Source organism: Physeter macrocephalus, chromosome 15 (assembly GCF_002837175.3).
Source record: "Physeter macrocephalus isolate SW-GA chromosome 15, ASM283717v5, whole genome shotgun sequence".
Taxonomy (NCBI): domain Eukaryota; kingdom Metazoa; phylum Chordata; class Mammalia; order Artiodactyla; family Physeteridae; genus Physeter; species Physeter macrocephalus.
Genome location: NC_041228.1, coordinates 8,623,304 through 8,635,256, shown reverse-complemented (window position 1 = coordinate 8,635,256; position 11,953 = coordinate 8,623,304). Strand labels below are relative to the sequence as shown.

The window sequence follows — 11,953 nt, the reverse complement described above, 5'->3', positions numbered from 1 at the left end:
AGAAGCCCGAGCACCGCAACGAAGAGTAGCCCCCGCTCGCTGCGGCTAGAGAAAGCCCGCGCGCGGCAACGAAGACCCAACGCAACCAAAGATAAATAACAAATAAAATTGATTCTTTAAAAAAATAAATAAAAAGTAAGTTATAGGGACGGGGCGGGGTGATGGGGAGTTCACGTTTAATGGGACAGAGTTTCAGCTGGGGAAAATGAAAAAGTTTTAGAGATGATGGAGGTAATGTTAGCACAACGATGTGAATGCACTTAACGCTACTGGACTGCTCACTTAAAAATGGTTTAAATGGTAATTTTATGTTATGTATATTTTACCACAATTAAAAGTGATGTTATAAACTCCAGGACCTCATTCCTTTAAACACTACCTTTCAGTGATTGGGTCATTCTTTGTCTTGGGTCTTCACCAAGCATCTCCGTATACTGGCTCATAAGGACACGCTAGAACTTTCTAGGTGGGGATCCAAGGCTCAGAGAGGTCCAGTAACTTGCAAGGCCACCTTTGCCAAAAGGCACCACGGCAGGGGGACCACGGCAGCACCAGGGACAAGATTCAAACCGTGGTCAGCCAGTCCGACTTAAGTCTTTGGTCCAGGTTGTAACAGGGAAGAGCCAAATCTGACAACAGCTGGATCTGTTTCTTTTACTTTAACCTTTGCTTTCCGCTGCTTTTGTTCACTAAAAGGTTACTGTGTATACATAATGGCCTGCCTCGGGGAACCCTGCCCCTCTGCCTGAATGTTAAAGTGCCTTTGTTCAGGGAAACATCCGCACCCTGTCCAAGTGTGGATGGCTGCAAGAAAGGAGAAATTAACACATCCCCTCCCCGAGGCTGGCCATTCCAGGGGATATTTGCAAAACTTATGGTCTGTTTACTTTACTTCCTCCTCTCCTCCCCTTCTCTGTGCTGTAAGAGAAATTGGCATCCAAACCCCAGTAAGATGGTTTTTCGGAGACACTATAGTCTGTCGTCTTGGCAATGTGCCGGCTTTCCGAATAATTCATGCAGAGAGCCCAGCGGGCTTGGACTCGGTAACAAGGTGTTTTACCCTCAACTGCGATGCTGATCATTAAATCTCCAATAAGCAGCCTAGTCATTTTATTCACTGTATAAGTGTTGAGAGTTTTGGCAATACTTGCCGGGGTGGCCAGCCACTGGCTGGGGTGTGGTGTGACACTGCAGTTGACGCTCCCCAGCTGGGAGCCAAGAAAAGGGCAATTGCAGTGCCAGCCAGAGGGGACAGCATGGGCTCAGCCTTGAACAATGGGGAAAGGGACTTGAGGCGGGGACCTGCACATCAGGATCTGGGTGTGGGACGGCCCAGGGCCGCTGCCGGAATCCAGCCTCCTTCTGCTGCCAGAGGCAGGTGCCCTTGGCGCTGGGGCTCTGTCCACCTGGAGGAGAACTGCCTTTTCCTAAGGAGGACTCCAGGGCTGCCAGGGACCCTGCGGCAGTGCTGTCTTGTGGGACTGAGGGTCCGCAGGCCTCGCCTTTGTCTGCGTGCACTGGAGGCCTGGCTCACCAAGATGCTCCCTGAAGTCAGATTCTGCCTCATCCAGGACGGTTCTAAGAGCAAAAGGCCTTTCTAGCTGGACAGACCTGGGCTGGAGTCGGGTTGGGAGTGGGGAGCAGGGGAGGGGGCTCAGGCTCCGCCCTGCCCTTGATGAGTGCCCTGAGCCAGACGCTGAAGCTGTCTTGTACTCATTTTCCTGGGCAGTAAGATGCCCATTTATCTTCCTCAGGGTGTCATGAGGATTGAATGGAGTAATCCTTCAAGGTGGGGCCTGCCTAGCATGAACTAGGTGCTTAGTAAGGCCGGCCCATGACTAATGATGGTTATATTTCCACACCAGGTGCCCTAGGGAGAGACACTGGCCCACACAGGTTTGTAGGACTCTCACTGATGTGTTGTGCTGGATTTTTTCCCCCCGGGGAAATGCACCAGATGTCGTCCTCTGGCACTGCATCTCTTTGTACAAGGGCTCAGAGTGTCTTTGAGTTTCTAGCTACATCTTGGAGTAGCATCCAGGTCTCAGGCACCCCTTGAGAGCATCCTCCCTCCCTCCCTTTGTCCCTCCCATCCTTACCATCCCTCCATCCTTTCCTCCCTCTTTTTCTTCCTCCCTCCCCCTCCCTCCAATCTTAACCCCCTCCCTCCATCCCTCCCTTCCTTGCTCTTTGGCCCTCTCCACAATCAGGAGAAGGGGGTGCGTACCGTGCAGGTCCCACTGGAAAGCTGCTGGATGAACGATGCTTGGCTTTGAACAAGATGGGGCCTGAGCCCTTTATACCCCAGGGAAAGCCCCTAGTCATGCGGCCCCCCCTCCCCCTCTTCACATCAAGAGGACAGCCTTTCATGAATTTGGCAGGTGGGCTGCCTCTGAGGGGAGGAGACATCATAACGCTCTGGCTTGGAGCAGGTGAAGGCTCCATATTAAGAGGCCCATCTTGAGCCTCAGAGGAGACCCAGGCTCTAATTAGAAAACAATGGCTCCCCTGTTCCACACACCCTACCTCATCTCAAAGGCTTGGAGGCCCAGAGATTATGTCTCGGGGTCATCAGGGGAGCGCCAATGAAATTCACAAGAGCTCTCCCTCCAGGAAAAGGGCTGGCTTTGTCTAGTCTAGTTAATTTTTCAGCAAGAGGATCTCTAGGGTGATTCTTATATGTGCCTGGCCTGGGGCCTGGGAATTTGATACCTCTTTCCTTTAGGGGTTTTCGGCACAAGCTGGGGGGTAGGGCGAGATGGGGCTTTGAAATCAGACATCCTAGGCTCCAGTGCCCAGCCTGCTTACTCATTACCAGAGGGATGTGGAGCTTGGGGAGCTTGTCACTGCTCAGCCTTGTGGGGAGTCATCCCACGAGGGCCGTGAGAAGGAGGTGAGCCAGGTAAAGTGCGTGGATGGTAGCCGGGCCCATTAGATCCTAGCTCTTCCTCTTTCCTTGATAGCCCCCTTGGGAATTGTTTCCTTTGCAGATTTAACAAGGAGTGAGAGCATTTATTGAAAGCCTATTGCGCACCACACGTTTTGACAGGATTTTGTCCTCATCATCCTGACAGTGGTAGGATGCAGCACTAGCTCCATTTTACAGATGAGACAGACAGGGGTCGTCGAGGTTTGAGGAGGTAGTCCGAGCTCACGTGTGATGGGACCATGCTTGGCTTACAGGTGAACCTGGCTGTGAGCTGTTCCCTCCACCACTGCCTCCTGGAGAACCAGGGCTCATCCAATGATCAAATCTGGGAAGAGCTGAGCCTTTACAGAGCCCACTGAAGGGTTTCTTCAAATCATTAGTTGTCCTTGTGCATCGAAGCTTTGTTTATAGATCATTAATTATTTGTTCAGTATCTCAAGTGCACAGAGGAATGAAGCTATGCCGTGCCCATCCTTTCTCACTAATACAGAAGACACATCATCTCTAAAACGATTACGTCAAGGGGGGTAGATGGATCAATGTGGCAGAATTCATCTTTTCAGCATCTCCAGAGCCTAAGTTCTGCTCAACGTCAAGGGGTAATAACAATGTGCATAGGTGTGTTGTTCTAGACGTTTCTCGGGATTTGAGAAGCTCATCTTCTTCCCATAGCCAACAATGGGGTATCTCAACCTTAGCACTATTGATATTTTCGTCCAAATAAGTTTTCGCTGTTGGGGTCTCCTGTGCATTGTAAGGTGTTAGCGGCATCTTGGGGCTCTCCCCGCTAGATACCAGTAGCAGTCCCCCTCCCCAAGTTGTGACAAACAAAAATGTCTCTAGATATTGCCAAACAAACATCCCTGGGGGTCCAGATCACCTCTGATTGAGAACCACTGGCCTACAATATCTCTGGAACCTTGGCCTTTTCCTTCTCTGTTGATGGAACAGGGTGAGAATCAAAGTTTTAACAAGAACTCAGACGTAAGAGAAAAAAAGGCTGTTGTATATGGGAGTTTAAAATTTAAGATTGCATTATGATAGCACCCTATTTCGTCACTCACACAAGCCGCCAACACAGGGCACCTATTCAGAATAGGTGGACGTAGCAACATGCACACACAAACTCAGAGAAACACACAGGGAATCCCTTTTGCTCGCTTTTCCCCTCCCCCTCTCCTTCCCCTTCCTTTCTTTCTCTTGCTAGTTTAGCTAGTCTTTTGGACTTGAGTGAAATAGACAGAAATGCACCTGTGCTTTGCCTCCAGGAAGAATCCTAGTTAATGATGTTACGTGTGTAGCTGCATGGTCTCCTTCATTGGCTGGGGCACCATAACTGTCCTATCTCTCTACCTCATCAGTAAACCACTGGTGGCCACATATGCACAAATGAGTAGGAACGCCAGTGTGGGAGCACCCCCTGAGGCCTCCTCATTGCCCTAAGCCTCCACCACATCAGGACTTATTCAGCCCAGAAGGGGTCAACCTCCCCTTCCACTCCAGGAGACAGTGGACTCCAGGCTCCGGCCAGTTTTCCTTGGGCCCTATTTACTTCCCGCCATGGCTGCTGTTGAGATAGTGTGACCCTAGAAAACCGGTCCCATGTGGTGGTCTGAGCCTTTGTCCCCGCTGCGTGGGCCTCAGACGTCCCCCACACTCGGGCTTTTAAAAGGTGTGGTCGTGCGTAATCATTATCCCTAAAGGATGGTTGGCGGGTTCCACACAAGCGGATAGCCGGGGGTCAGGACCAAGTCATTCATCAGTCCATCCTCTACTTTCCCTGATGATAAATTACTCTCTGTGGAACCTCAGGGATCATTTCCTGCCAAAGGTCCCTAATTAATATCAATTTGATCCATCGCAGAGGGTCGGGTCAGATTAACCCACACTTAATGAATGAGGCTGTTTTCTTGATTCCTATCCAGGTACGAATCCCTTTGCCTTAGCAAATTTACTATATCCTCAGCTTTGCAAACAAGGGGCCCTTTGCAGGCCGTAGGAGGCCCCACCACAGCTGTTTATGAGCTTGACATTTGCGTAACTTTGAGGGCCCCTCAAGTGTCTTGGGGATTAACAATAAATCTTTCTGTGTTTGACCAGACAGGGAAGCATCAGGCTACTTCCCTCACGAAAGAACCCGATGTTCGCTGCTCGTGCAAGGACACTCAGCGTCTTCCGATGGGGGAAACTGTCTCCACTTGGATGCTACTTGGAAAGTGGTGGGCGTAGATCATAAAGGAGGGAAAGCTGATGTTCGGCCGCGTGCAAGGTGAGTGAGTGGAGGGAAGCTGTCCCTGCAGTGAGGAACGAAGGGGTCCAGGCGGGGCCGCCGGAGAGAGCTTAGTAACGCTCTGCATAGACACTCGACGTTTACGGAGATACTGGAGCAACCACAGACATGGAAATAGCATACAGGGACCTGATCCCATAAGGGGGATGACTCGTTGTGTGAGTGGGACGTAGTGTGTGAGTGGGATGTAGAGGGTTGACTCAGGAGGGCATTCAAATCTTGCAACTGCCAAAGAAAGGTCTGGTCCTTGAACAGTTCCTAGGACATAACCTCTAAACCCTTGGAATATATTGCTTGGCGAGTGTCTTTGTGTACCTGGGGCTTTGGACCACGCCAGGTAGTCTAAGCTAACGAGGTGATTTGTAGTGGGCTCCATGAGTCACACAGTGTCAGCTTGACCTCTGGAGGGCGGAAGCCTGAGTAACTAAGCTCAGCCATGTAGGCACTTCATGTCCCCGCATGGCTGACCCCCAGCAAAACCCCCAGACTCCATGGCTCGGGTGAGTTTCCTGGTTGACAATACTCCATACACGCTGTCACCCATCATTGCTGGAGGGATTCAGTGCTGTCCGTGTGAGTCCACTTGGAGAGGACAGCCAGAAGCTTGTGCCTGGACTCTGCCCTCTGCACCTTTTCCCTTGGCTGACCTTAATCTCCATCTTTTTGCTGCAGTCGATGGTAAAGGTGACAATAAGAACTTTTCTGACTTCTGTGAGTCCTATCAGTACATCATCAAACCTGAGCGTGCCCTTGGGCACCCCCAAGTACAGTGGGACACGCAGAAGAGAAATCAAGACCAGACATGAACAAAACAACACTCTCCACCTCCCCGTGAGGGAAGGTTCTCATCCCCTCCTGTTTAGGGGGCTTGGAAGGTTATCTGAATTGATAGTACAGCAAGTCTGATGAGTTGTAGATAAGCAAGTTTGAATAAACTGTATAGAGAAAGCATATGTGACTCTCTCCAGAGGATGGGTTCAGCTTTCCTCATTTATCCTTGTGTTGTCTTCCTGAAGTCCCAAGTTTAAGCCACTTCAGGGACTATGTCAGAGTCTCAGTGCCTGGACTGGTTTGTTCATGCTCGCACGACACCCCACATCCCATTTCTTCAGTCTCAGTCATCATGGGGGTCCCTTGAGCATAGCTACTAGGTTTCCATGACCTTGGAGCAGGCAAGGGAGTCAGCATCGCCGCAGTGATTGTGAGAGCTCTAACATGTGGTCTTCCACATTCAGTGCCTTACACAGATTCACGGGAGAGAAAGAACTGCTACTTCCAAAGAGACCCACATTCAATTAATTGATGATCTGGCTGCAGCCTGGGTGAATTCTGCAAATGCAGCCAACTTGGGCCAGGGGCCACGGTGAACAGATGTTGCCCGGCTTACTGTTAGGTCCCGTTGTTTTTTCAAGACCTCAAACAGACTTGCAGATATTCTCGAGGCATTTTTGTTTTAAGGCTGGAAAAAAAAAGAGAGGGAACTCATGGTATGGCGAAGGAAATGCTACAGAGACATAAATTCTGACAGCACCATCGATGGCTCAGGCTCTTCCCAAGGGGCCAGTATATGGCAGTGCATAGGACAGGGTGTTACTCAGAGTCAGCGTCAGAGAATGAAGGAACTTGTGCAAGAACCCCTTGCTAGTTAGCAGAAAAGTCGTCTTGAGAGCAAGCCTCATTTCGCCAGTCTCTGCCCAGTGATGTTTTTCTAACACCCAGCTGTACCAACCTCATCTCCCCAATTTGCACAATGCTAATCTGAACTCATTATGATGTTCCGTAAATGTAGAATGCTGTTTGTGTGGAGATTTTAATGTGATGAGGACAATAGAAGAGCTAGTCAATAAGCAGTTTGCAAGATTTCCTATTCCCTCTCTCCACACCAGGTAAATAGATTTCTATTTTTGACTACTGAGCCCCTCCAACACCCCCAGTCCAATGCTTGGTTTTTATGATGCAGAATAAAGGTGATGGTGGAAGGAGAAGGCAGCGGAAGTGGCGTGATGGATTTGTGTACGAAATGAGGAAGCTGTGTTTGAGAGATAAAAAAGTGAAAGGCAAAAGGAAAAGAAAATAATCAGAGGAGATATATGGAAACAGAGAAAGAGCCAGAAAGCTTGATTTTACTGACCCCCAGCAAAACCCCCAGACTCCATGGCTCGGGTGAGTTTCCTGGTTGACAATACTCCATACACGCTGTCACCCATCATTGCTGGAGGGATTCAGTGCTGTCCGTGTGAGTCCACTTGGAGAGGACAGCCAGAAGCTTGTGCCTGGACTCTGCCCTCTGCACCTTTTCCCTTGGCTGACCTTAATCTCCATCTTTTTGCTGCAGTCGATGGTAAAGGTGACAATAAGAACTTTTCTGACTTCTGTGAGTCCTATCAGTACATCATCAAACCTGAGCGTGCCCTTGGGCACCCCCAAGTACAGTGGGACACGCAGAAGAGAAATCAAGACCAGACATGAACAAAACAACACTCTCCACCTCCCCGTGAGGGAAGGTTCTCATCCCCTCCTGTTTAGGGGGCTTGGAAGGTTATCTGAATTGATAGTACAGCAAGTCTGATGAGTTGTAGATAAGCAAGTTTGAATAAACTGTATAGAGAAAGCATATGTGACTCTCTCCAGAGGATGGGTTCAGCTTTCCTCATTTATCCTTGTGTTGTCTTCCTGAAGTCCCAAGTTTAAGCCACTTCAGGGACTATGTCAGAGTCTCAGTGCCTGGACTGGTTTGTTCATGCTCGCACGACACCCCACATCCCATTTCTTCAGTCTCAGTCATCATGGGGGTCCCTTGAGCATAGCTACTAGGTTTCCATGACCTTGGAGCAGGCAAGGGAGTCAGCATCGCCGCAGTGATTGTGAGAGCTCTAACATGTGGTCTTCCACATTCAGTGCCTTACACAGATTCACGGGAGAGAAAGAACTGCTACTTCCAAAGAGACCCACATTCAATTAATTGATGATCTGGCTGCAGCCTGGGTGAATTCTGCAAATGCAGCCAACTTGGGCCAGGGGCCACGGTGAACAGATGTTGCCCGGCTTACTGTTAGGTCCCGTTGTTTTTTCAAGACCTCAAACAGACTTGCAGATATTCTCGAGGCATTTTTGTTTTAAGGCTGGAAAAAAAAAGAGAGGGAACTCATGGTATGGCGAAGGAAATGCTACAGAGACATAAATTCTGACAGCACCATCGATGGCTCAGGCTCTTCCCAAGGGGCCAGTATATGGCAGTGCATAGGACAGGGTGTTACTCAGAGTCAGCGTCAGAGAATGAAGGAACTTGTGCAAGAACCCCTTGCTAGTTAGCAGAAAAGTCGTCTTGAGAGCAAGCCTCATTTCGCCAGTCTCTGCCCAGTGATGTTTTTCTAACACCCAGCTGTACCAACCTCATCTCCCCAATTTGCACAATGCTAATCTGAACTCATTATGATGTTCCGTAAATGTAGAATGCTGTTTGTGTGGAGATTTTAATGTGATGAGGACAATAGAAGAGCTAGTCAATAAGCAGTTTGCAAGATTTCCTATTCCCTCTCTCCACACCAGGTAAATAGATTTCTATTTTTGACTACTGAGCCCCTCCAACACCCCCAGTCCAATGCTTGGTTTTTATGATGCAGAATAAAGGTGATGGTGGAAGGAGAAGGCAGCGGAAGTGGCGTGATGGATTTGTGTACGAAATGAGGAAGCTGTGTTTGAGAGATAAAAAAGTGAAAGGCAAAAGGAAAAGAAAATAATCAGAGGAGATATATGGAAACAGAGAAAGAGCCAGAAAGCTTGATTTTAGGAAAGTTATTGAGTGATACGTTGGAAAATGAAGCCTAAAGAGAGGTTTTGAGACGGTAGCTTGTGGGACGTGAGAGATATTGTTTGTTGTGTAAAGCATGGCCATATGACCACCTGCCTTATATTTGGGTTATACTTAGAAAGGATTTTTCCCAGAGTTCCACATGGTTCCATGCTTTTCAGAAAGCCAGAGTCCCTTGACCAGACAGTTCAGGAAGATGGCACAATACCATGGCCAAACTATTGGTTTTGGGAATGGACAGACTACGTCAGCCACTTTTGTCAGCAGGAGTAGAAGAAAAGAAGAAGATGTCTGGCATCTCTGAGAATAAATGGGGCTCAGATGCCATGAGGACAAGGACAGAGGTAGCATACACATCCACTTCTAGCACTTCAAGCTGCCTTCTTCTTCTTGAATGATTTGTATACATTTTGCTTTGGTCAGGACTTTGAATGCTTACATGGTGATTGTCTCCTGTTTCATTTGTCTTTGTCGTTCTAGCTTACATGGGGACTCAGAGGGGATAAGAAGCTTGCCCACGAGCACAGAGAAAGCAGCAGTGTTTGGCTGGGCTGACTCCTGCTTTTTTTTTTTTTTCCAAACTGTTAGGTGAAGGGGATTCAGAAATACCCTAGACTCTTTTTGTCTAGGATTCACGCTCCCTAGATGAGTTATACTTCCTCCTATTGACCCCGTGCTAAGGCAGGAACATCACTCAGAGTTCTAGAAGCTTTTCACAGAACGCGATTTACAATACAGTCCGGCTGTGTACTTACTGTGTGAGTGGAACACCCTTTTCACCCTCTGACAGATGTATGTTGCATTCTTCAGAAACCAGGAATAGTATTCAAGACAATACCTAAAGATTTAAATCAGGGTTGAACGCAGTTACTATCCTTTGTGGCTGTAAGAAGAGAACCATACTAAAAAAAAAAAAAAAAAAAAAAGTCATAATGGCTAATTATTCATAGCAAGGAACTCCCTCTCCATCTTTATAGGCTGTGGGAGGAGAGGTAGAGAATGAGTCTGAGTGGGAAAAAGCTTAGACTTCAGAGTCAGAAAGACTTATTTTTAGTTCTACCATCATTACTTACTAGAGTATATGACTTTCAGGCTGATTACTTAATTCTCTGGGCCTTGGTTTTTTCATATATAAACGAGAGGCAATAATAGAATCTACACTCATAGGGTATCCTGAGGGTGATATGAGATAACATTTGCAAAGTTCCCCAGCAGTGCCGGGCTTATCATAGGTGCTGGATCCATGGTGATGTTCATTTATTTATTTTTGTGTGAGGTGGAGTAAGAGTGCAGGGCTGCTATAGTTAACAATGTAGCAAATACTCAGCAAAATAATATCCTGCTCTTGGCTGGTGGCCTCAGGGATTGCTTCAAAAGGCTTCAGTGAAAAGGCCACGCATGTCATTAGGAAGAAGAGTTTTCAGGACAGGCTGTGTCACTGGCTTCACATAGGACTCGTGGGAATCCAATTCCCTTTCAGTCCTTCGCCTGAGCTATGAGGAGGTTGGGCTAAACAGTCTCTAACTTCTCTTCCACCTGTATCATTCTGTGATTCTCGCATATTCTGGGGAGCCACCAGTTGCTCATGTAAAGCTGGCTATAAAGATTTCCCAGGTTCTGTCACCCTCAATTTACAGGACACTCTAAAAGGACACTCTAAAACTCTGGAAACCGAGGCACAGAGGTGTTGCTGCTGGAACTCTGGGGAAAGTCAAAACTCAATTGCGAGACCCAAGTAGATGTTGGGAAGGGCAAGGTTTCCTGAATAGGGACATATGCTGGGACAGTGGCCTCCCATTTTTGCTGTAGCCACATGGAACTCTCTGTGGTCCTGAGATATTCCAGTCTGCCTCTCACTCTCCACCTTTTGCCTGGAGTGGCCTCTCCCATTTTTTGCCTAACAAACTCCTATTCCTCCATAAGTCCTATTACTTATTTCCTCTGGGGTCCCATGGCTCGTATTCTGCTATACGAGCTTGTATAGCAGAGCTTGTATCTGCTATAGCATCTGTCACACTTCTTTGTAATTTGTCTCTTCACATGGCCAACTGCCCCACTAAACCACGATTTTTTTTTGACCACAGGGGCTGTCCTATTCAACAAGCACACTGAGTAATGCCAGCCTCCTACTCTGTTATTCTTATCCCATATTCAATGCTTACTATACGATTATAGAACAATTCACTATTAACTTAAAGGGAAAAGAAGGGATAAGGTCAGTTTTACAGATGCTTCATTTCTCGAAATTTAAACTCAAATTTCTTTCTGGAAATGTCGGCCTTCCTCATTATCCTTCCAGCAAATATGCAACATGGATTGTTCAAATGTGATTTTCTTCCAAGGGTATGAGACTAATAGGTTTTGCCTGTGTGTGTGACTTGATTTTTGTCACTTACTATGTCATATTTTAATGTGGGTTTATGACCATTTATTCCCACCAACTATGAAATCCTCAGTTTCTGGGTTTATTTCTGATTTGTCTCTGTATCCTGCTGGCTCGGCTCAGTGTTAAATTGATACATAGTGGAGACTTGACCCTTGTTATTCATACAAAGAGCTCGATAGAGAAAGAAGGAAGGAATAGCGGGCTGATCAAGTAGGAAAGTAGTGTTGCAAAATGTCCTCTTCTTTAGGATCACCCTGTGCTGTGGAGAAATGCCTCCACCTTGCTGGCTAACACCTTCAGGTCTACGAATCTTGCTTATTTCCCTCTCTGGGTGGAAGAAGCATCCACTCTGATGGGGAGATCCAAGACCAGGGCCAGAAAAGAGTGATGGAAAAAGGCTGCCAACCTGAACTTGGGGCTCAGAGCCCGTGGATAATGGGCATTTTAAAAGCTGAAAGAGGGGCTTCCCTGGTGGCGCAGTGGTTGCGCGTCCGCCTGCCGATGCAGGGGAACCGGGTTCGCGCCCCGGTCTGGGAG

The 11,953-nt window shown here is 47.9% G+C and overlaps 1 protein-coding gene across 1 annotated transcript in view; it reads right to left on the bottom strand.

The window, feature by feature from the left end:
• Positions 1–9,514: 9,514 nt before the first annotated feature.
• Positions 9,515–11,953, bottom strand: part of HHLA1 (HHLA1 neighbor of OC90) — a 28,611-nt gene continuing 26,172 nt past the window's right edge. Inside the window, exon 15 of the mRNA XM_028500385.1 lies at positions 9,515–9,868. Coding sequence (XP_028356186.1) covers positions 9,733–9,868 — 136 coding nt within the window. The 3' untranslated portion in view covers positions 9,515–9,732. The remainder of the gene's footprint in view (positions 9,869–11,953) is intronic.